Consider the following 25,387-nt stretch of genomic DNA (forward strand, 5'->3'; position numbering starts at 1 on the left):
ATGTCCATCACCTCGTGTGGAAGTTTTAGAGGATCCCTCTGGCTTCTGTGGGGGGAGAACAGAGTGCAGTGGAGCCAGGGCTGAAGCACGGTGATCACAGGGGAAGCTAAAATGCAGTCCAGGCAAAAGAGGATAGGACTTTGTCCAGGGTGGTGGCAGTTGGCGTGGTTGAATTCTGGGTTTATATTTAAAGGAGAGTTGACAGGATTTGCTGATGAATTGCACGAGGAGTCAAAGATGGCTTGACTTCCAAGTTTCTGGCCTGAGCAACTGGAAGGATGTAATTGCCACTTGTTGAGGTGGGAGAAGAGTGGGAGCAGTGTGCTTGACCATTTGGGCTCAAGAATGATACCCAGCTGGTAGAAAAACAGAGCAGGGTCAGGTCTCGTTTTCTTTTACAGGGAAATGTGGTCCTGGAGCCAGCAGTTCCTCCAGGATTTGGGGCTGACTGCTATTTGACAAGGAAATCCTTGTGCTGAGACCTGAAGTTCCTGAGTCTCTTCTGGCCTCTTTCCATTTTGGCCAATTCTGTAAACCTTACTAAGAAGCCTGAGCGAAGAGGCAGCAGTGAGCCCAAAGGAGATAGTCCTCTCCCTTCTGGGTCCCTGCTGGACATAGTGTTTGATGGTAAGGGCTTACTAGTGTGTGCAAAGGCTCCCAGATGCTTCACTTTACCACAAACTCGGTCATCTTGAGGGGAAAAAAAGTCACTCAGTCTCTCTCAGTCCATGTTTTGTTTTAAGTAAACTTTTTATCTGTTTACTTTTGAATTTAAAGAAAAGGGGGATTAGATTTTCTAAACTGAGGAACTCTAAGGTTTCTTATAGCTTTGAAAGACAGGGGTACTAGAGATTGGGGTACTAAAATCTTCAGGATTTTGTTAAGTACGTGCCTTTATGATAAGTCCATGGTTCTGCCAAAGGAACTTGCCTATCATTTGTGAAAGGGAAGAATACCTGCCCTGCCTACTGCTCCAGAGTCTTAGCAGAAATCTAGTGATATGCAGTGGGTGTGAGAGGGCTTTGAAAAGTGCTGTACAAATGCCAGGAGAGTCTTATTACTAGGATTGTGCTAGTCTTATTACTAGGAAGTTCTCTTGAAGGAGAACTTCAAGTCCTTAAAGTAGAATGGGGGGGGGCTTCCTGTTGCCTAATCAATCAAAATGACCCAGAATACAAGCTTAGATTAACATACGCCTTCTAGATTAGGGCTAATCAGGGGCAGGCTGAGCAGATGCAGGGACAATCCTGGCCTGATTACTGAACCTCAGCATTTAATCATCTCTCTTCCAAGGGCAGCCGGCCGATTTAGTGCACGCTGGGTTTCCAAGCCTCTAGCCCCCTCCCCCTTTCCCTCGCCACAGACATAAGGGCTGCTAGGTCAGAGACACTGAGTCGATTTAATCTAATCCCATGTCAGAATGGCTGTGTGTGTGAGAGAGAGATTCTAAAATCCCCACAATGGGATGGTAATGCACTTATTTAAGGTAGAGGTAGACTGAAACTGCATGTAGAAAATAATGGACTTGGGATTTCAAGGCATTCGAGGTTACGAAATGACCCTGTATATGGAATTTCTCCCTCCGAGAAGCTATTTAGATATGTAGTCGCTGTCACCAGTTACTCACTCTCGAGACAGCTTTGTATGGGAGTCATTTTATCACCCAGTTGTAGAGGTCAAATTTACTCCTTCCCTGACTGTGAGGTGAAGTACAGAAGATGAAATCTTTAAAAATGGTTTTATTTGGAAGAGCTCTGAGTGTAGTTGTTTTTGTATTGCTTTCTCTGGACTGAGAGCTCCCATTCTGAAACAGCCTGATCACCTGAAGACTCACCCACTTCAGTCGTTTAGTCCCTAGGCGAGGACACCTGTGAAATCTCAGAAGGCAGGTTTCATTCATGAGTGTAGAAAACATTTACTGAGCACCTGCTGATCGCTAGGGACTCAAGTATGGAGACTCCATCTCTCCCTTAAGGAATTTACAGTCTCCTTGGAGATAAGACATGCAAACAGTGATAAAGAATATGACCGGGCTTCCCTGGTGGTGCAGTGGTTGAGAATCTGCCTGCCAATGCAGGGGACACGGGTTCGAGCCCTGGTCTGGGAAGATCCCACATGCCGTGGAGCGACTAGGCCCGTGAGCCACAGTTACTGAGCCTGCGCGTCTGGAGCCTGTGCTCCGCAACAAGAGAGGCTGCGATAATGAGAGGCCCGTGCACCGCGATGAAGAGTGGCCCCCACTTGCTGCAACTAGAGAAAGCCCTAGCACAGAAACGAAGACCCAACACAGCCATAAATAAATAATTAAAAAAAAAAAAAAAAAGAATATGACCATTGCCTCCATGGAGGCCAGTGCAAAGTGCTGTGGGCCCTTGGGGAAAGAGGAGCTAAGACAGAGGAGGAGAGATTGGAGCTGACTATTGAAGGAAGAATAGAAGCCCATTCAAGGAACAAGCCAGGGACAGTCATTCCAGGCAGAAGTCACAGTGTGTGCACACTATGAAGGTGTGTGTGGAGAGAACCTCAATCAAATAGTTCACCTGCCTGGAATGTACAGTGGGTGGGGATTCATGGATCACCAGGCTGAACTGAGCAACAGGGGCTGATGTGGAAGGGTTGAAATACCTGCAAAGGGATCTGGACTTTACATCCCACAGGCCATTGGAAACCACTGAAGAATTGTAAAAGAGGGCAACAAGATCAGTTTGTGTTCAAAAGATCATTCTGGTTATAGCAGTGTCAGCCAATTTGTATTTTTGCATTTGAACCTTTCTCCATTTTATTTTGAGGCAAATCTTCCACGATACTAAAAAGTGTTTTAACAACAGTGTTGGGCATGGACCCGCACCCTAGGTCACCCAAACACACCATAAGCCAGGGTGGAAGGGATTTAAGTCTCACAGTTCTTCAAGGTTCTCTCCAGCCCATCACTAACCCAGGACGGCTGCTCATAGTCAGGAAGAAGCTCCCCACCCATAGTATTCACTGTATTTGTAAAGTATGTAACTTGTTCCCCAAGCTTGGAGCTTTTGGAACGGAATCAAGCCCAGAAGCAACAACAGTGGAATGAGACTGATCTTTGCTTCTGGTTTTGGTTGCTGTTTACTAACATGTGGGTTCTTTGGAGGTGTCCTGGTTTTGCCACAAGGCATTTTGGGTTATTTCACTAACTTTTTCTGTTTTGACCAGAAGAGAGGATGAAAGTGAAGATGATCAAGATACCCTGGGGTGATGGAAGGGGGTCATTTGGTCTTCAGATACACTCAGGCCCATGCCTGGAGTCTAGACACTGGGGAGTAGAGCCCAGCTGCACGTTGGTTGAGAACAACAATAGAGTCCCTTGGCCTGCTGCCCTTGAGGCCATGTTGATGCCAGTGTTTGGCACACCTTGTACCTCATACTGTGGGGAATAGAACATGAACCAGAGCCAAGCCTGGCCTTGAAGGAGCCTTCAGTCTAATGGGAAGGCCTATCTACATGCATTAACTGGGCCAAGCCAGATTATACCCCACTGTCGAGCACTTATTGAGAACCCCAAGGAGGCTGCTGTCAGTATTGACTAGGGCTGGGATAGACTTCCAAGAGGAGGGTTTTAAAGGGGAAGGAGTGGGCAGTAAGGGAATTCTAGGTAGTGAACAACTTGAGCAAAGGCCCAGAGAAAGTCCAGGGTGATACCCAGAGCACAGGGAGTAAGGGAAATGAGACTGGACAAATCACAAGAGGTTCTGAATACCATACCCAACATTTGAACTTTATTATAGGCTTTGGGAACCTTTTTAACATCAGGGGATTTGAAAATTTGAGGTTGGGGAATGACGAGTTATAGAAAGATAACAGGTGGCAGGAAGGGGTGAACGGAAAGAGGAATTGATTAGAGACATGTAAGAGTCATTTGCAAGGGTCTAGATGAAAGAAATTGAACCCGACAGCCTTCTGAATCCAATGCGTGGCCCTCAGCCTGCTTCCTCCCAGCGTCACTTGCGAGTGTGAGCTGGCCTCCTCCTTCCTCCTTTTAGGTCCCAGCATCTCAAGTGTGAGGATGGTGGGCCATGCCTTGCATTTCCATTAACACACACGAGGGTGAGCCTGGATTCCCAAAAATGTCGACAAAGCAGAACCTCAGGCCCCATTTCAGGTTGCATCATCGAATACTTATTTCTAAACTGGCAACACTTACCCCTAGAAAACGATTAGATACAATTTGACATTGTAAAATAACATTTTATTTTATGTTTGATTTTTTTTTTTTTTGCATTAGGAAATATTCTGTTAAAACATCCCTTTTTAAAATTAATTTTTATTTTCATCAAAGTGATATATAGTTTTAAATGACAAAAAGGACTAAAAGCCTTTTTTTAAAAAATATTTGTACCCCAAGGGCAACACTTCATGCTCTTTTTTCTGGTATGTATCTTTATTGCTCTAAACAATAGTCTTGAGTTGAGACGTTATTTGTTATCAATTTTTGATAACTCACTTTCTATGTTTATATTGTTAGAAACATAAAATTTTATAAACGTAAAAATTGTTCACTGCCAAGACGAGTGGGTATGGTTAATCCTTGCTTTTTTTTTCTTCTACTTTTTAAGGAGTAATCACCGGTTCTACCCAATTCTGGAAGACCCCTCGAGGTACTTTATCCCACAAGCTCATGCCACTTCCCCTCTGTCCTCTCAGACGTGCTGCACAGCCCCCTTCCTGGGCCCTCCTGCTGCCCCCAAGCTCCCTGCAGTGGAGTCTCTGTCTCCTAGACCCCACGGCCACTTATTTCTTAAGTTTTCTCTCTCGTTTCTGTAGGGCACATCCTTCAGAGCTTCCAAAGAAAGTGTGCGTGGCGGGCCAGTTTTTAGAGCCCGTACAAGTCTGCAGATGTGTTTATTCTGCCCCCATGCTTAACTGACCTGGGTGTCGCTTCATAGTCTGGAGAGAGAATTCTAGGCTGAAAGCATTTTCTCTCAGACATTTGAAAACATTGCTCCATCATCTTCTAGCCTCCAGGCTTGCTTTTGAGAAGTCCAACAATATTATGATTTCCAGTTCTTTGTATATGACGATTTTTTTTTTTTTTTCTCGGATCTTTTGGGAGCTTTGCTTTATCCCTGGTGTTCTGAAATTTTGCAAAGCTGTGTCTTAACATCTGGATCTTTTTTCATCTGTCCTGCTGGGCACCTAGTGGGCCTTTTCAATCTGAAACTCATATTTTTCAGTTCTCGAAATTTACTTACTATGTGTCTGATAATTTCCTACCTTCTGTTTTCTCTAGTCTCTGGAATTCTCTTTTATCAGAGATTGGACCTCTTAAGATCTCCTACTTTCCATCTTTTAATCTTTCCTACTCTCTAGAAGATTTCCTTGACTTTACCTTCTGATCTTTCTGTGGCATGGATTTCATCTATTTGATTTTTAAAGAATTTTTCTCTCATTCCTTTTTAATAAAGCTATCCACTTTTATGATACAAACCTTTTCTCTCTCTGAAGATATTAGAATTTGGGGGCATTCGTTTTTGTTTTTTCTGCTCCCCACATCGTCTCTGTTCCCTCTGTGTTCCCTAAGAGTGAGACACTGAAACACTGATTGTCGGGGTGTGCAGGGCAGAGCTGGGCGGCCTGTAAGCCTCAGGGTGGTAAATATTAGGGCCGCAAGCCAGGTTTTTCATTGTCTCCGCACCCCCCTCCCCTCACCTCCCCACCCACCAGATGTCACCGTAGGTCTTCTCTGCAGCCTCCCCGGGTCAGTTTCTCAATACGGTGGGTGAACTTCAGATGTCCTGTCAACAAAGGTCTGGGTGTTGGGGTTGGTGGGACCCACTGGTCCAGTCAGTTGAATACAAGCTGTCAGCTAACGCCTGTTTTTGGCTTCTTCCTCTCGTTCTGCAGTGGCTGAGCCTCCGTGTCCTGAGCTCTCTGGGACACAGGAGTTGCAGCTCCCTCTTCTCTGATAAGTCAGAACCCCTTTACGTCTGCTTTGCATCTTCCAGAAATATGTTGACATCCCTCATTTATATATTTTTTCCTCCTTCACTATAATTTTTATTTTAGAAGGAAGAGGAATTTTATATGTGCATTTATTCTGTCTTATTTAATTGGAAATCTTTTTTTTAATATGTTATATAAAATTATCAACTTTCCTTTCTTAGGGAGGACTGCCCTTTTCTGAAATTATTTGCTTCCTCCTTTCTTTCTGTTAAACCCTCCTTTCTAAAATAATAGTGATATTAGGAGGTAGTTGGGGGTCTTTTTTTTTTTTTAAGTTGACCCCAGAACGTATTTAAAACTTTTACTGGTCTATGAAGTCTAATATCAGAAAACTAATTACCTAGGCTTTTTTTTTTTTTTTTCTTTTTTGAATAAGCTGACTCTGAGGAGAGGGAGAATGGCCAGAAGACAGGATAGGATTGAGGGAGAAGTCTTTTCAAGCTGAGAGAAACTTGAGCATAGGCAGCCGGAGGGTTGACAAGTCAGTGTAGCAGAATATCAAAGAAAATTAATGGTGGCCTTTCCTGGAGAAGAAGGCAGTCAGAAGAGATGGACTTGTTGAGAGGAGAATTCACACCTGATGGGCCTGTGTATGCTTCCTAAAGTTGAAGGTAGGCCGGCAGGCAGAGTCATCTCTTGGCAAGTTGGGGAGGCCCTGTTCTGAGGCATGTTTCTACAATTTCTCCAAATTTTCTTTCCTGATAGTCTGTTTTAAAGAATTAAAATGGGGTGAGAAAAGGGTTGTATGTGTACCTGGACAGTGGGTGTGCAATTACCTGAGGCTGCAGACAGTGATACTCTGAGGGCTGGAGCTGATTGCCCTGTCCAGCCAGCATCTGGGAAGCTGCACCCAATCCCCACCAACGGTCTCCCCTTGTCTCCCCAGGACTGGTCCAGATCCCTGTGAGCATGTACCAGACTGTGGTAACCAGCCTCGCCCAGGGCAATGGGCCGGTGCAGGTGGCCATGGCCCCTGTGACCACCAGGATATCGGACAGCGCAGTCACCATGGACGGCCAGGCTGTGGAGGTGGTGACGTTGGAACAGTGACATGCAGCTATATCATGGCATCGTTTTCTAGTCTACTTCAAAATTTTTTACACGTTTGCAGAGGTGCAATCAAATGGAATTAAGTCTCTCGACTTTGGAAGAAAAGTTTTGTTAACCTTTTTTTTAAAAAGGAAGAAAGGCAGCGGATTTTGGAATTGCATTTTTTTAAAGCACCACTTGATTTTCTGGGATTGGTGGAACAAGATACTGCATTGTCAATTTCACTGTCCCAAAAAAGCCAAATTGTGGCAAGGACTTCTTTCTGCGAAAACGTGTGTATACTTCTGTGTGTGTATGTGTGAGTGTGAATATATGTATATGTGTACATATGGATATACACATTTACATATATAGATAAAGTATATATATGTGTGTGTGTGTGTATGTGTGTGTATATGTATATGTATGTGTGTGTATGTATATGTGTGTGTGTGTGTGTATATATATATATATATATATATATATATATATGTGTGTGTGTGTGTGTGTGTGCGCGTGTGTGTGTGTGTGTATGTATGAAACCCGCATGGAATTATCTGTATGAGATCAAGGTGAGCTGTGGAAAAAATAATTCACCCAGTTTAGTGGGTGTTGGGTACGTGGCCAGACACAGCCACCGGTTTTTGTTCATACCAGGGTCATGCGTTGAGCTACTGACAAACTCAGGCAGAGGTGACCATGCCCTTCACCAAAGCTGCCTCCCAGTGGCCACCCAGAACTCTCCCTGCTGGACTCGCCTGAGGAAGGATGTTCCAGAATGGGGTGAGGTCCAGAAACTGTGCTTGCAAGGTCCAGGGGCCTCGTGGTCTGGCAGCTGGGACGCTCCTCGGGCCGGCCCAGGTGCTGACCTTGCCGCGGGCAAGTGAATGTCCTTAAAACTCCCAGGCAGGGACGAGAGGGTTTTCCTCAGCCTCCCATCTCCTCCTCTCCCCAGGAAACCTTCTTGATCTCATGACTATTAACATGTCGCTTTGGTTTTAAGGTCGGTCCTGAATTGGTCATGTATATGAACTGAAGGTAACAGAAGTGTTAAGGGTTGAGGAGTGCGTGCGCGTTCAGTGTGCTGTGGGTGTGTGCGTGGTGCGGAGAGAATGGGGGCGTGGGAGGGGTTGGAAGGGGAAAGGAAGGAGGGAGAGAAAAATCTTCAAAGACCAGGTTACACCAATGGGAGCAATTTATTCCTTTCCTGTAACTTTCTGTAGCTTAACAGAGGAGACTGAAACTGACGGGGGCACCTGGCGCGAGGAAGGTTGGCCATCACGCTGGGGGACGTTAGAGAGAGGGGGCTGAGGGTGCTTCCTGCACCCCTGGATCAGGCCCTGTTTCAGAAGGAACCCTGCAGTTTTCCCAGGTGCATCCTGCTGGGCCCGGGCCCGCACAGCTTCCTTCTCACAGGTGTTGATTGGTCTGGGTGTTCTTTGTGACTAAATTCTGTGATTTCTCAGCTGCAAGCCCCAAGTCTCCAGCGGCTAAATTCACCTGACTTTTTGACAGGCCAAATCTCTGCTCCTTGAGTACAGGGACAACTCTTCCTCCCTCCTCCCGGGCCCCCCGTGTGTGATAGTGTATTTAATGTGTTTTTTTTCTTTTAATGCGACATTAAAAGATTCTTCACGTCTTGCTCAGCCTTTGAGAAAAGTTTCAGATTCTTGTATTTGCTTGTTTTATATAAAACTATCCAATGTTCTTTGTATGTTTTTTTTCTGTACGTAATGGGGGGAGGGAGGGAAATTTACATAAAACAGTCCTAGTTCTACAATTTGTTATTTTTTTAATTATTATTTTTTATCGTCGTTGTGAAACTGTCCAGGGGCTTTAAAGTCCGTGTTCCTTTGTGGTGAAATAACCTCCTAATAGTTTGAGAAATTGCCAAGAAGAAGAAGAAGAAAAGCAAGACCCCAGTAGCAGAGCATGGATTCTGTGTCGTTTTCCATTCTGTCTATTACTGCCTCATTCAATAAATAGTTAACAAAGTGGCAATGGGAAGTGGAACTGTTCATCTCTGTAGGAACACTTAGCCTCTTAGGAACTCTCTTTTGGGGTGGCTTGTTCTGCTTTGTAAAAGGAAAAGGTGCTTTTACTCAAGCTCAGTGATCTTTGAACTGTGCTCCTTGGCGCTGTGGAGTCCTGTAAGGGGAGTGCTAGGGTGGGGCTGGGGCCTGCTGTCCGTCCCCCATAACCAGAGCAGCTCTGTTGAATCAGTTTTGTAAAATGCTGTCCTGGGGGATTAGGGGGATCTAGTTTGAAAACCTCTATTCCGGAGTCCCCTTTCTAGGGGTTAATTGCATCCCACATTAAACATCAGGGTGGGTGATGGTGCCCGTCCCTCTGCGTCCTCCCCACATGAGTGCTGTTCACTACTGCAGTGGCTTGTCCTTCTTGAAGCAGGGGCCCCAAGCCGTTGTTTCTCTAGGCCCTCACTCCCTGGGCTCGCGCACAGCTCGCTACTTTAATGTGGCAGCTGCCCTTCTTGCGCCCGTGCCTCCTGCCACAGCCCCAGCTTCAGACCCTTCCAAGCCCCTTGGGTCTGCCCCTCCGCGTTGTGCCCCTTGTGCCCACCACAAGCCTCAGCCTGGAGTGACGCGCTTCTTGCCGCCTCCGCCACCCCTTTCTTTTGTCCTTGGATGTTTGGGTCGGTTTCCTGGCAGCCTGGTGTGATAAGGTGCCATCTGGACAGAGTGCTGTGGCAGGATGAGTTATATTATCTCATTTTATCTCCTTAAGGGTCCTCTGCATTAAGTAGTTTATCATCCAGGCTGCAGACAAGGATCTGGTGCTCAGTGTAACCAAGACACTGGGCTAGGAATTCTTGGCTTTAAGTCCTGCATTTGAGAAGATCTATTGACGATGCTGGTGACCACTGGAGTCTTCCAAACTCAGATGAGTGAGCCGAGGAGAACCAGAAGGGCAGGGAAGAGAAGGGACTGTTCGCTCTGTAAGAAGAGCTCAGGCTGCCAATGCATGCTGGCCTCACTCAGACCCAAGCAAGGCTCATCTCCAGCCGCTTCTCAGGTGGAAGAGGGCCTGCTCCTGCATTCGCCTTCCTCCCTACCTGCCGCCATTCCTCTCCCCTCCATCATGCCCCCAAAGCCTTAGTTGTGGATGGAGTTGTACTAAGCCCCTGGTGTCTCCCTTTGGTGTCAGCACCAAAACCAATCAGGGGAAACTTCAAAGCTTATTTGGAGCAGAGGCTACGTGGGGTGAGGAAGACAAGCCCACATTTCCGCTCTCGCCTCCATCTCAGTGGGCTGTGGGCTGCCCAGGTCATCAGCCCAAGCCAGCCTGTGGCCTCAGCACAGCTCATGCTCAGATGCCAGAGTCAAGGGCACCCATCAGTGCATTCCCACCTGGCCTCTGCTGTTTGCTCCAGGTTGGCAGCTCTTGGAGAAGATCCACTCGGGACGGTGGAGGCAGCACAGAGGAAGGAGGTGCACAGAGCGGGGAGGTATGGCGTAAGGACTGGACTCTGAAATAGCTGGAGAACGTAGGCTTTTCTCCACCTGCCATTCAGCTCCTGGTGCAGCTGGGCCCCTGAATGAGTCCCCAACCCACTCTGAATTTGAGTTTCTCCCTCCTGAAAACCGCTGACCTGTTAGCAAATATTTGTTGAGTACTGGAGTGTATTTCTGCAGAGTTGGGAGGGGAAAGGCAAAGGAACAGGGATAATTTTCATCTGCAGAAGGGGGAACGAGGATCCCCCGAGAACCCGGGCCTTACCCAGCGCCAACTTACAAGGCAAGGACAGGCCTGTGCCCCCAGCCCTGTTCAGAGGCGTTCCTAGCTTTAGTTTATGAGAACTATGGCTTATGTGCAATTAAGAGTGTTTATATGGTAGCAGTAATAATAGTTAACACTTATACAGCCCTTACAATGTTCCTTGTTCTAAGAGATTTGCCTATAAACTTACTTATTAGTTTTTACGAAGTACTGTTATTATCACTACTTACAGATGAGCAAACTGAACCACAGAGAGGTTAAGAGGTAGCTTATTTAATATTTGGGGAAGAAAGCTAGAAACAGTCCCCCAAATTTAATGCACTTGTAAATAAAATTGTTGGTGTAACTTAAATTAACTGGGTCTCAACTCAAATTACTTCTGAACTTACCCTTTAAGAAACTAATAGTTATAATTACCAGTTACTAAATGGCTGCTCTGCATAGGACACTATGCAAAATGCTTTACACCGTTATTTCTAATCCTTTCCACAACCTCCGATGGAGGTTAGATTCCATTTTATAGGTGTGGGAACTGAGACTCGGCAACTTCCCAAGGTAAATGCAGAACTAGTAAATGGAGGACTGGGGTCAGACTCTGATATGTCTGCCTTTAGAAGCTTTGCCCTTTATGCCAACCACTCGGGGCAGGTGACAGAAAACGGGCTGCACATCCGGATTCTCTTTTTTAATATTTACTTATTTGGTCTTAGTTGCAGCAGGTGGGCTCCTTAGTTGTGGCATGTGAACTATTACTTACAGCATGCATGTGAGATCTAGTTCCCTAACCAGGGATAGATCCCGGGCCCCCTGCATTGGAAGCGCAGAGTCTCAACCAACCACTACGCCACCAGGGAAGCCCCTGGATTCTCATTTTTAAAGTAACCTCTGGCTGAGTCCTGAGCTCAGCCCATGCGCAGCCTCTCCCAGTGGTCCGTGTTTTCTGAGTAGGTCATAAGGGACATGCTGTGGTCCTTGCCCAGGGCTTGCCACACCTAGAGCAGCCTCCCAGTGGCTGGGCCTTTTCGTCACATGCATGCACACACGCAAACACACACAGGAACTTGTACACAGCAGGCGCCCAGTACATCCCATTGAATGAGAGACCTTAGTTTCTCAGTGATCCTTAATCAGAAGACCCACAGAACCCAAAACATCCATTCCCACACATCCTCATTACTCAAAATATTTCTGCAAAAATCCAGTGTTAAGTGTTGTAACACTGTTTGATGTAAAATAATGTTGATTTTATTCCTAAGAAAAACTGGCCCTGTGAGATTGTCCCAAGGGTGAAAGGCAGTGAAGTTGCTGGTGCTTGAACACATTCGTGGGCATGAGCAGTCACATTATGCTTTTTTCTTTTTTTTTTTTAAGCATTGTCTCGATATGATTCTAGCATGAAGCCCACTCTTGGAAAGGTATGGCTCTCATTACAACTTTTTTTTTTAAATGTTTATTTATTTATTTGGCTGTGCTGGGTCTTAGTTGGCACTCAGGAATCTTCATTTTGGCATGTGGGATCTTTAGTTGCAGCATGCAGGATCTAATTCCCTGACCAGGGATCGAACCCGGGCCCCCTGCATTGGGAGCACGGAGTCTTGACCGCTGGACCACCAGGGAAGTCCCCAGAACTTTTTTTCTTTTTTAAAAATCCTGCTGGGATTTTTTTATTTTTTGGCTGTGTCGGGTCTTAGTTGCACGATCTTCCTTGCGGCATGCGAGATCTTTCGTTGCGGTGTGCAGGCTCTTACTTGCGGTGCACGGGCTTAGTTGCTCCACAGCATATGGGATCTTAGTTCCCTGACCAAGGATTGAACCCGCATCCCCTGCATTGGAAGGCGAATTCTTAACTGCTGGACCACCAGGGAAGTCCCCCCAGAACTATTTTTATAGAGAGCATTTTTATTTTTTGTTTTTTTTTTAATTCACAAGAGAAAAGTTAAGGGAGACTAATCACACAATAGGATTCTTTATCCTGGCCCACAGTTGTCATCTATACAAAACTTTGGTTAAACTCCGTGGACAATGAACATTTCTGGGGACCCTATCACCAACAAAAAGTGGAGTCCCTTGCTTCTCCCAATGAAGTAGCTGAGTCTAGTGTCACTCCTGTTAGATGAGCCACGTGAGCTGGGTTGGTCCAGGTGGAGTATCCTGGCTGTGAGTCCTGGCCTCAGTGTCCTGTCCATGCCCTGGCACTGCCTCGTCCACCTGCGCAGACGGAATGAGATGATGCCAGAAAGCTCCTGGTGCCCACTAGTGATCAAAACCTTTCCGGTTGTGAACAGCAGAAATCCCAGAGGTGCCTGACAGACAGACCGGTGTCCTCGGAGCCCAAGTTCGCACCCCGCAACAGGGAGCTGCGGTCTCAGGGAGGAGGGCACAGCTGATTGGCCAGCTGAGGTCACGTGTCTCTCTCCGGGCTAATCAGGGATGGGGCGGGATACCCAAACCTGGGACAATGGGCGGTGGGGGCCTATCCCACAAGTAGAGAAGCCCCCATAGGGGCTGGAATATGGGTCCACCGAATGGGAGTTGCCGTCATTTCCACTGCAGTTGCAGCAACCAGGGAACAGTGAAGCTGGGGTCATAACAGCTTTCGCACTGCCCCTCATTGCCTCTACCAAAGATCCTCCTGAGTCTGAATGTCTTGAGTCAGAAAATTAGGGATCATTGGGTAACTGTGTGCCCATCTCCCCACTCCCACCATCCCCAATAACCTCGAGGTTTTTAAAAACAGCTTTAATGATATATAATTTACATACTATTAAGTGCATCCGCTTTAAAGTGCACAAGTCAAGGGTCTTCAGTGTATTTACAATATTGTGCAACCATCGCTACAATCAAATTTCAGAACGTTATCGTCATCCCCAAAGGAAAGGGGTTCTTTTTAACACTTTTCTCCAAAAATAATTTGAAGCAGTTTACATGAAGGATGTATGTATGCAGTGAAATAAGAAAAAAGAATAAATCAAGACCAAATAAAAGGAGGCCACACATTTGCCAACTGTGGAGTCACCAATCACAGGAGCCACTCTCCTCCACCAGGGCTTACTAAGAGGCAAAAACAGCCCTGTTGCCTCCAGCCGCCACCCCAGCTGGTCCCTCCCTAGTCTGTATAAGACCTGCAGGGAACTGGAGAGGCGCTATTGGGGTCCTTGGTCTTGAGGAAAGTGCTTATAGCTAACAGGATTTCTGCCTTTCCTTTCCCGTCCTCCCTGCCTGCCCACCACGCTCCACCCCATCCTGGAGGACCTGGACCACACCCCACCCCAAACACTGCAGGTCCTGCCTTCCCTCCAAGCATGGAAGAGGGTGAAGTTGAACTCAGGATTGAGACTGAAGCTTCAAATGGTCTGGACTTAATGATGGACGGTATTTACAAAATTATGGAATTCACTCAAAACCTCATTAAGGAACTAGAAGGGAGAGTCAACAGAACATCGTAAAGGCAATGACTGCAGAAAGTAAAACCGCTTTGTATTTAAACCCACCAAGGCAAGAGGCCTTTGGTTTCACAAAGAGAAGACACCTCAGACTTGCGGGTCCATCAGTGGCAACGAAGGGCTCTATTTCCACACAAGGGGCACCTCTGCCTGCATCTCACCTCCCCTGATAATCACCACAGGAAGCTGTCCTTGTTCTTCTGGTCCTAAAGGCTTCCAGCCCCCATCCTGCCCCCATGCCGCCTTCTCAGGAGAGCTGAGGAGGCAGAAGGTAGGGACCTCCAGGGCAGGGCAGGGCAGATAACATTGGAGGGCGGGGGAGCACACACATAAGACCCTCCAGAAACGTCTCTGCTGATGGTGCTGGGCAGGGGGCCCAGACTGGGAAGAGGGAGCCTTCATTGCCACCTCCATCGCCCTCCCCAAGGCCTGCTGCCTCCTCTTCTGGCCGGCCTCTCACCCTCAGAAACCCCAGTGGAGCCAGTGCAGGGGGAGACCTCCATTCCCTGAAGGTTCAAGTCAGGCTTCGGCCAACACTTACAGCAGAGCTTTGAGAATCCTTATATGGGACCGAGCCACCATCAAAACCCCATAGCCCACCAGCCCTACCACTACAGCAATTGGCTTTCGAGTATCTGGGGTTTGAGAAAAGATACATCCACCATGAATGCAAAACTCTTCAGTTTGTAGTTTGTTCATCACAACGGCACTTACACACGTTTAAAAAGCTGTGTGTGAGCTGACTAATGCCTAGATTGTGGCCAGGAAGTTTAAGGAGATGCAAGAGGCCCCTCTCCCACCTTGGCTGAGAAACCAGCCTAAGCCTGAACTGACACTTGGCACAGGGACATCTGGTCCAGCCCCTGTCTAAGGCTGCCATCCCCTGCAGCTCCCCAGCTCCTTGGCTGGAACTTCTCCAGAGATGGGGACTTAACCCGTCTTAAGTCACAGCCCGACATACCAGTCAGGAAGTTCTGTGAGACAAACAGAATCTGCTTCTCTGTAAAGTCTACCCATTGCTTCTGGGGCCACAGAGAACTGTGAAGGTCTCCATGCCTTCAAATACTTGAAAACAGCCTTCACATTCCCACCCAAACCTTTTCATAGCTAAAATCTGCAGTTCCAACATTTCCTAGAAATGATTGGTGAGCTGCTTCCAATTATAAAGTGGACTAGATTTCCTGAAGGACCCTCCCAGGGAAAACCAAAAAAGCTGCATTAAAAATATATTTTTTAATACCTCTTTAAATGTATCAATGAGCTAGCCCTAAAGTAATCAGTCTGCAGATGGGAACCTGGGTCCCCGGACTGTCACTTGTCCAGATCTCTGATGCAGATGCTCTGAAGACTGCACCAGCCCCTGACCAAGGCACAGATATGGTCTTTTCACACACCCTATCCCCACCCCACCCCACCCGCGTGACCTGCTGCTGTCCCTCCTTCAGTGCCGTCCCAGATGAGTATGTAGTTAACCAGAGTCATCAGCGCTTTCTTCCACCTTCATTTCAGCACAGTCTGGTCTCCTCCACTCTTGCCCTTGTACAACTGATTTTTCTTCTAACTGAACCGTAGGGTTTCACATTTTCTTCTCAGATGCCAACTTGGTGCTTCTCACCTATCACTCCGTACTGGGGTTTCTCAACCTCTCTTGACATTGAGCCCATCATTCTCTGTCGTGAGAAGCTATACTGTGCATTGTAGGGTGTTGAACAGCATCCCTGGCCTCCACCCACTAGATGCTGGTAGCAACCACCACTCCAGTCGTGACGATCAAGTCTCCAGATATTGCTAAGTGTCCCCCAGAGGGGCAAAAATTGCCCCCATGAGACCACTGTTCTGTACTGTCCTGGTTGTGTCAACTACATGCTCTGACTGTAGCCTGTGGCCAACGACTATGGTGAGAACAGGACCACGTCCTCCACCCTGAGTCCTCAGAGCAGACTCTGAGGGGTGAGTCCAGGGCTCCTCAGCCTTATCTCCCACTACTCCTTTTTGACTCTTCTGGCATCTCTTGGCTATGGCTTTCTCCCCCCTGGAGCCCACTGCTGCCCGCTTCTCTCTCCATGTGATCCTCTCCTCTAAGGCTCAGTCTAGGTGCTGCGTTTACTCAAAGCCCTGCCTTGGGGGCCATTCCTTCCTCTGGGCCCAGTGCCTCCTACCATCTCCACCGCACAGACCTGCCCTCCATCTACATGGCTGTTACCGTACCTGTCCTGCCACCCCAGTTGAGCTGTATGTGCCGGGACAGGCCCCATCTACACCCTCCAGCAGCGAGCCCAGCCCTTTGCTGTTAGGGTCCAACAGGAATGTCAGTTGGACTCACTGGAGCACCTCCCTTCGACCTAAGGGGGCTGATGGGCTACCTGTGCCATGAGTGTCCCTTCCAATTGTGGGGAACTGGGGCTCTGGGGGTGACCAGGATCCTGGAGGTGCCCAAGGTCATGCAGGGTGTGGAAGCTATAATTCAATGCCCTGTCAGATTCCAGGCCTCCCTGTCACATGCCCTGTTACACACTTTGCCGGCCCTGGGCATAAAAGTATGCGTGAGGCTCGGCCTGGCCCCCAAACAGCTTTCCGCTGACGGGGAAGTGGATCTACTAGCAAATGCTTTCAGTGAGGCGGCTAGGACTGGGGAAGAGGTGTGTCCCGGGCATTTGGGTCACTGCCAGACCATCGATGTAGATTCAAGGACACCGACAAAGGTGAGGGGCGGGGCAAGACCCCCACGTGGACTATCCTCCTAGCTGAGCATGAAGGGAAGCCAGGAGCAGCGAGAAGGTGGCAGGCCAGGTCACACGGGGCCAGCCTAAACCAGGTAAGGCGCTTGGGTTTATCCTGGTGTGGGGGGAGGGGCAAGGTGCGATGGTCAGATTAGCGCCGAGGACGGTCTGGGGAACAGGCTGGGAGGCAGCAGTGGTGATGGTGCCCAGGTCCCCTCCATCAGCCCTGGCTATTTCCATCGCCCTGGCAACCATGGCTCCCAGGGGAGGGCAGGACCCTGCAGCGGCTGAAGGGGCCACAGCCCACGTCAGCTCCTTCCAGGCATGCAAAGCAGCGTTCGTTCGAAGCCTCGGGAGGCAGATGGCCAGGGGTGGGCTTCCCTGCCCCTCACTGAAGTCAAGGCGCTTCACCCATCCTGATCCCAGCTGGCCCGTTGGGTGTGAGGATTAATTGAAATCATGAAAATACACATAATAAGTTGCTCGAAAATGGGTAGCTTTCACCTTGACTAAATCTGTCCAAAGCCCCCCACCCCCCGATTTCAACTCCCCACCAAGGCCCCAGAATAATCCCATTCCTGTCTGCCCTTCCAGGCCTCAAAATTCCCTGGAGCAGGGAAGAGGCCCAGGGTGCTGGATGTGGGCGCCCTGACCTCCTGCTCTGCTCACCTCCTTGGCTTTGATGATAATTTATTCTCATCAGGCCGTTAACCCAGTGCTTGCCCTGGAGCGACACACAGGGCCTGCGCCCAGCGGACCACGGGCTGCCCCTTGAGGGTGCCTGCGGTGTTATTACTACAGCTCACCCTCGCCTTGCCGCTCACAGGCTTAGGAACAGAGTGCTTTAAGGCAGGAGACCCATGTTCCCGCACTCACCTTCCCAAGGGGTCTGTTTCTGGTTACTCTTCTCGCCCCAATCCAGCCTCACCGCCTCCACTCATCCAGACCGCCATCTCCCCCTCAGATCGACACTCAGATCAGCGCCCTCACCAGGGACCCATGCCCGTCTCGTCCCTCCATTCTTCCTCCACCTACTGCAAGTGATCTTGCCAAATCACACACCTGATCACATCCCTTCTCTCTTGCCTTCCATGGCTCCCACTGCCCTCGGGTTCAAGGACAAACATAGCCTCCAAGGCCCTCAACAATGGCCTGCCTTCCACCCTGGCGTGGTCCCCAAGGAAATCTGCACTTTCTCCAACAGGCTCCTTTCCTCCTCCTCTTCCTCATCCCAGTTCCATGTCCCTCATCCTCCAGGGCTCCCACATCCCAGCAAGTGCCCCTCACACCCTTCACACTGCCTGTTCCAGCTGTACAGTGTGGTATGCAGTGAGTGCTTAATAAACGTCTGGCACAAGGAACAAACCCACGACCTCCCCATGCCTGGCCATAATTTATCAGGTTTTTAAACTCCTGTGAAAGGACAGTCCCCTTCTCGTTCTTAAGAGCTATAGGCTCAGATGCCCTCTTCTGGGGGACACACGCTCAACAGCCTTCTTCCTCAGACTTCCCACTTGGCCCATCTCTTCCTGAAAGGCTGCAGCTGCATGGACCAGGGCAAGCCTAGAGCGGGCTGCCTGGCGATGCCCATCAGCCCCAGTGTTTGGAACCACTGACAACCCTCTGAGGGTAGGTGAGGGGGAAAGACAGCTAGGGCTGCAAGGGACGGGGTCTTCCCAGGAATGGAAGGCTGGTCAGGCCTGGGGCTGGGGAGCAGCGGGGGAGGGCTTTGCATCTGTATGGCTCCTTGAGTCGGAAGAGGCACATGCGCGCACACCCTTGGAGCTCTAGTTCAGCTGCCCCCGAGCCTTCTGTAGGCACAGAAATTTCCCCAACAGCCTTGCCCCACCCCACTCTCCCACCTATCCTGACCCAAGCCAGGTCCTCGACCCTGTGGTCTGTCTCAAGGAGTTCCCGCGGCAACCAGGCTCCAGGAAGGCGGGTGCAAGCTTTGTTACCAGACTCTGAGGCATCAGCAGCCCATCCACACAGCAGAGCTGCAGCTGGAGGCAGCGGTCCAGCCCACGGGCCACCAGCTCCCCAGGGAGCCAGTCCCATACCTATGCAAGCGGCTTCAGCATCACTCATCACTCTCGGGGGCCTTTGTCCCATCCATCTTTCCCTCCACTGCCTCAGGAAGATTACTGGATGCCTGTGGATGCACAGCCAGCCCTCTCTCTGCCCTCATACCCCCAGCCAACAGCCCAATGGGAAGACCTGCTCTCGGTGTGGAAGAGGAGACCCTCCCCAGGGGCCTCAAGAGCCCACCCTGAGCAGGGCCTCCGACGTAGAGAGTGAGGAGGCTCATCACCTAGAAGAGCCGAGTGAGGGCACAGGAACCCCAATGTTCCCTCCTCCCTAAGCCCGGCACCCCACCCACTCCCTCACCTCAGCCGGGACCTCAAGCCCTCTCAGTAGCACCAAGGGCCAGAAAACAGCTTTCCAGCTGATTCAGAGACCTGTGACCTCAGGGGGATGCAGGGAAACACCGAGTGTCACTTCCAGCTGCACCCGCCCTCTGCCACTGCCCGGTGGTCTGGGGATCAGAGTCCCCTCCTCCGTCCCACTGGGGCAGCAGGTCCTGGTAGAGCGTGGACCCTCCCTCGGCGGCTGGCTGCAGAGTTGCTTGCTGAGCCCTCGCACCATAGTTGGCAAGTCTAGAACCACCGGATCCCAATACCTCACCAGTGTGAGTTCTACCATTGCCAAAAACAGTGGGAGGCAAGCGGCGGCAGACCCGGGACCCTGGAGGCTGGGGAGGCCGAGGCCTGTGCTGAGGGAAGAGACAGGGACAGTTAGTGAGGTCCGGGGAGGGCCAGGAAGGAGGAACCCTCCCCACAGCTAGGACGGGGTCACCACGGCCTTCTTCCTGGTGGCTGCCCTGGTGTGGGAGCCCGGCCCCTCCTCAGTCCCTCCCTCTCCTCGCGGTCCCTGTGCAGTCCCACGGTACAGGATGGAGGGGACATGGAGGGGGCAGCTGTTAGGACCCAGCCCAGGCCTCGAGGCTATGCCCACCTGCTCTCGGGGGAACCCACAGACCGGGCATCTCTACTCCAGGCCACCAGCAAGGGGTTCAGCAGGGGACAGGTGTGCCCCAGGGGATGGAGGGGGTTCAGGGACTGGGGCACCTCTCTAAACCCGGGGGTCCTCTGCCTGGGCTCTAGAGAAGAGCCAGCTAAAGTGGCAGAGCTTTGCCATTTACCAGGCACTCCATGTCACTGGCCCATTTGATCCAGGAGGACCCCTCCATGTCAGTCCCTCCTTCCACAGGGAGGAAGGTGAGTTTCTGTACATAATACTCTTCCCTATCAAGCCCAAAAGAGGCAACCCACTCCACTTGCTGCCGTCTCTTCCCTGAGGATGGTCGGCGAACACCTGGGCGGGGCCTTCCACCCACGACTGGGCTCGGGTGGCCTCTGGGCCCACTGACATCGCTCATCTTGGCCAGTCAATGGCAGGAATGGGCCAGGCCAGAGCCAGCTTATCCCACGTACACAGCATTCCGTGACCGAGGAACCCACCACATACACCCACACCAGGCCCTCCACTCCATACACCCGTGGAGGGTTCGTGCAGTCTGGTTCCGCAAAGCAGCACCTACCTCCTCAGGCCTCCAGGTAACTTACCCCGAAGACAGCACACACCTGTGTCCCACATCCCCCAGATGTGGTCAGGTCCTTTCCTAAGGGGTGTTGAAGCCCCTTAGGTCCTCATGTCTTCAGTCAGCATGGCAGCCCAGCCTTCCAAGGTTGGAAGGATCTATTTGCCCTAAAGTCCCCCTGGGCAGTAAGACCAAATCACAAGTGGGCCCGTTTCCAAACCAGAAGCCCAGGCTAGAGAAGCAGCTGATCCCATTCCACAGGACTGCGGCCCTCTGCAGGGGCCGAGAGACAGCAGCCCCGCCACTGGGAAGAACAGAGATCCCCCCAAAGAGCCAGGCCATCCTCAGCTGTGACTCACCGGGACAGATACCCCTCTGGGGAGGGGTGCCTGTAGCTCCGGGCGGGGCCAGTGGGCCTGCTTGTTGGGAGAGGCTCCCCCGCGGAGAGAAATCTGCTTGGTGGTGAACGTCAAAGCGCTGAGCAAGGGCACGGCTTGTGGGCATGAGCAGCCCTGTTGGAGGCACCAGCGCAAACTGGGCTCTTGGTCCCAGAGAATTGCCCGGGCAGCGACTCGGCCAGGAGGCAGGCTCCCCCGGGGACTCCCAGCAGAGTGTGTGCAGGTGGGCGGAGTCGCGCCCTTCCCAGCTGCAGGGGCCACGGCCGCAGGGCAGCCTGGGGCCTGTGGACGCCGTTTGGGGAGGGGCCCTTCTCAGCCACGGGCGCAGCAGCCTGGCTTCACTGGCAGCACTGCGGCCCCCACGGGCAATCAATGGGGCCGGATCGCATTTCGCGGAGCCAGGGCAGGGACTGGGATAATGGCCGGGACTGCCTACGGAAATGGAGTGCGGGGGAGGGCGGGGAGTCAGGAAAATCCACCTCACACAGCCGCTCCAGGGAGCTGCCAGCTCCAGCGGCTCCCAGCCCCCCGGGCGAGGGGCCCCGCACTGGGAGGCAGACACCCGGGAGCGGCTGCTCTTGAAAAACACCCGAAACCGGAGCAAAGTGCTTCCCAGGCACCTTCCCACTCTGACAAGAAAATGCTTTCAGCTGCAGCGGGAGAGACTTAAGTCAGACCGTAGGAATTCCTGTGGGGCACAGGGCATTGGATGGATTAAACATCTCCCAGACTCCGAGGTTCCTGTTGAATGGGTAAAAACTTTTGCCCATTTCCCCTGGGAAACACGCAAAGGATTCAGGCCCCATTGTACAGGGTGGTGAGGAACAAAGGCGGCACGGACGGGTGGGGAGGCAAAGGAAAGCCATCCCCCTCCACCCCAAACTGCCGGGGAAATTGATCTCGGGGAGGAGAGCCGGCTGCAGGGGTCCCATCCTGGGGTCATCACTATTGTGGGCAAACTCATCTCTCAAGCCAGAAGCGAGGGCCTGACTGAAAGTAATTGGGGCCTGCGGTCTTCCCCGGGGACACCTGAGCTGGGCCCCCAGAGGCAGCAGGGCATGGAGGCTGGCTGGAGACACAGAACTGGTCCCTCCACACCCCTAACTGGCACCTGCTAGGCAGGGCTCAGCAAAGGTGCCCACCTGGGCAGGTGTGAGGAAGGGAAGCAGAGCCACAGGAAGAAGTGGAGCCCAGCTGCAGACCACCCAGGATCTGAGGGGCAGCTGCAAGAGCCACCCTCCAGAAGTCCCAGAGATGCTCCGTCACACCCAGTGGGCTTCCAACGCCCCTGCTGGCCAGGGGTCACTCCCTTCTTCCCTGCCCCCCAGACCTAGAGCCCCGAGCTCTGGCGGGGAAGCTCTCGGGCAGGTCAGCCATTTTAGGCCTGCAGCAGAGACAGGGAGAGCACCGGCCAGCCCGCCCCGTGTGGGGCTGGGTTGTCAGAGGGGAGATCCAGCTGCAGGGGCAGCTAACCAGGGCAGAAGTCCCCTTCCCCGCCTATCCTGAAATAAGCCAACAGCTCCTTTTTTCTGCAAGGCTTGGAAGAGCTTCTGCAGAGCAATACCATCACCACACCCAGGAGGGACTAGGAAGGGGCTCCTCCCTGCTAGGAAACAGGCAAGGAAATGGGCTGGCCCATCCAAGGTGGTCCTGAGGGCCCTGGGCAGGGGGGGTTGGGAGCAGCCCACTGGATCCGGCGTCCTCCACTGACAGCCTCAACCAAGCATCCTCCCCCCACCACTCCCTGGCCCAGAAACCAAAAATGCCTCTTATTTTGGCTCTTACTGATACAGACTAAGTCACCAGCCCTTGCCTGAGGCTCGCTCCCCCCCACGGAGAAGCAGCTCCATCAGGGACAGGGACAGTGACTTCAGGCCTGACAGCTCCCAGGTGGTCAGCTGGCAGGCCTCCTGGGTCCAGGCCCCTCAGCCTCAATGTCTGCTGTCTGGGGGCATCCTTGGGAGCCAGGACGATAGGTTCAAGAGCTGAGGTGCCTGCAAGCCCTGGGGGGCAGGGGGCGCCCACAGCACAAAATCCATCAATGGGGCTGACCCCACCCACGTTGTGGCTGGTGGCTGAAGTGCCACTCAGGCCCAGCTCTACCACTCACTGACTGGGCTCTTCAGCCAGGCCTTTCCTCTCAGAGCCTGTTACCCTGTCCATAACATGACTTTAAAAATCCCACACCCCACAGGGCTGTAGTGGAGATCAACGAGATGACTTATGTGATGTCACCTGATACACCAACGACAGCAAAGTTTCAATAATCAAAACCCCTATCCAGGGAGCCAGGGAGCCACATTCCAGTCTGTGGTGTGTGAAGGGGACCATTGGCCTCTGTCCCAGAACCTTCCAGAGGCAGGGCCTGAACCACACTCCAACTCCAAGCTCACCAAGTACCCTGCTCTTAGTGCTATCCAGATGACCCACTCCATGGCAGGCGCTCCCTCAGGGACGACAGCCCCCCGCAAACACCCAGCCTGACCTCAAGGCCACCCCAGTGCCAGGAGCTGCCTCCCTGTTCCTGCAGCAGAAGGCCAGGCCCTGTGCTGCCAGCCCAGGTCTCACCCCAAGGGTGTGCTGGGAGCCGAGCTGAGCCTCTCCAACCCATGGCACCACCCAGGCTGGCCCTACAGATGGTGACCCACCCCCTCCACTGCCGCAGGCAGCCCCATCTGCTGGCCCAGCTCAGATTGCCGGGCTTCCAGCTCTGCTGTGGCCCCAGGCAGTGTAAGGCGATCTGGCTGCCCACGGGCCATGGCCCTCTCGGCAGCTGAGCCAGATGGGCCAGGGAGACAGCGAGGAGCACTGGGGCCCGGACGCAAGGTGCGGGGGGAGGTGAAAGGCTGCAGTGTCCCGCTTTTCCCATATTGGCACTGCACATGATTGCTCAGAGCGGAGAGACACAAGCAAAAATGTGCTAGTGCCAAAATCGGCCAAGCAGATGGTAGTGGTGCAGACCCTCTGGGGACCCGCTGGAGGGGTGGGTATCTTAAGCATCCCTGCACTCCCTGGAAGAAGCCCGTTTCCGACGTCCAGGCCCACTGGGGAGGCCAGAGTGGGGTGAGGTGCTCCTGAGACACTCGCGGATCTGTCTCTGCTCTGTTTATGGCCCTTCGGTAATTCACTGACTGAGACTGTTCACAGTGAATTCTACCAGTGCCATACACAGAACAGGAGTCGCACTCTCCAGCCTGCCGACCCTGTGGAGAGACTCCCGCTCCCAAGGCCCGGCCTCCCACCCCCTGCTTAGCAGCCCCCTCACCCCACACCTTCACAAGCCAGACAAGCCACGTCTCAGCCCAAGCTGACCTTTGAGGAGACAATGACAGCAGGGGAGAAGGACCGAACTCCTGGCTTTGAAGAGGGTGGGGGAGATGTCCATGTCAAGGTGTTTCCTGTCTCAACCTGAAAGCCCACCACAGCCCCTGCCCCATCCCCCAGCCCACCCTTGCTCAGGCTGGGGATGGAGTAAATCCAGCTCAGAGTAGCCAGCAGCTGCCCAGAGCCTCCTCTCTGCCCATCATGCCAGGCCCCAAATGAACAGTGACCAGCAGGACATCCAGGGCACCTCTCCTGGCCTCTGGGCATAGACACCAGCAGTCCCGTTCCAAGATGCCTTGGTCTCCACAATCCTCCATCCCCAGCCTGCCCCATAGTGACAGAAAGAGCCCCAGGGGGCAAACCAAACCTGCTGCTCCCAGGATTCCCATCCCAAACCAGATCAGACCGTGAACTGCCCAGGCTGGGCATCTCTGCTTCTGGCCTGTGGCTAGGACCAAGGCAGGAGAAGGCCAGGATAGGAGGGCAGGTGGGCCGGAAGACCCACGGCCAAGCAGGCAGCATGGAGGGAGCTAGAGGCACAGCTGCCCTCCAGCAAGGGGAGAGGCTTCTGGCTGGCTCTGAGGGAACTGCAGAGGAAAGCAGAGGCGAGGGAGGCAAGGGAGGGGCAAGGAGAGGTTGCATCAGTGGTTGCCAGAGCAGCTACCTCGAGAGAAGTCACTGTGGTGGCTCCTGCCTCTGGTGCCAGGCGCCCTGGGAAGGCAGAGGAAGGGAGAGAGGGTCGGCCCCAGGGGAGCTGGTGCCCAGGGCAGAGGGCTGGGGGCTCTGCAGAGCAGTAATTCGGCCTACTCCAGGGCAGCCTGGAGCCCAGAGGCAGAGTGGCTAGAAGAGCCCCCTGGAAGCGTCAGAGAGCGTCGTCTGGTCTGGAAACTCTGAAAACCCCTTGGTGATGCTTCTCCCAGTGACCTCAGGGCTGCTTGCACCTACGCCAAGTTCTCACCCAACTCTGCCCCTGTCACTTGTGCCCAGGGGGGCCGAAATCACTGCTCTACGCTTCACCCTCCCCACCCCCAGGTACTCCCCAGTCCTGCCTCAACACATCCCACTGCTGGGCTCTGGTCTTCCAGAAGCCAACCCAGCCCGGTGGGAAGGAGGTTTTCAGAAGTCACAGCCTGGCAGTCTGCCTCAGTTTCCCCCACT

General features: G+C 52.1%; 1 protein-coding gene across 14 annotated transcripts in view; it reads left to right on the plus strand.

Moving 5' to 3' along the window:
• NRF1 (nuclear respiratory factor 1) overlaps window positions 1-9,006 on the plus strand; it is a 133,977-nt gene extending 124,971 nt beyond the window's left edge. For 9 of the 14 annotated variants that reach the window (XM_082473048.1, XM_082473047.1, XM_082473052.1 and 6 more), the window contains 2 exons: window positions 4,590-4,631; window positions 6,863-8,712. In XM_082473048.1, coding sequence (XP_082329174.1) covers window positions 4,590-4,631; window positions 6,863-7,026 — 206 coding nt within the window. In that variant the 3' untranslated portion in view covers window positions 7,027-8,712. Of the gene's footprint in view, window positions 1-4,589; window positions 4,632-5,877; window positions 6,561-6,862 lie in introns of those variants that run through there. The other 5 variants (XM_082473044.1, XM_082473041.1, XM_082473042.1 and 2 more) reach the window with 5 other exon arrangements.
• The last annotated feature ends 16,381 nt before the right edge of the window (window positions 9,007-25,387 follow it).

The sequence above is a fragment of the Balaenoptera physalus genome (genome assembly GCF_965194825.1).
Source record: "Balaenoptera physalus genome assembly, chromosome: 8".
Lineage (NCBI taxonomy): Eukaryota > Metazoa > Chordata > Mammalia > Artiodactyla > Balaenopteridae > Balaenoptera > Balaenoptera physalus.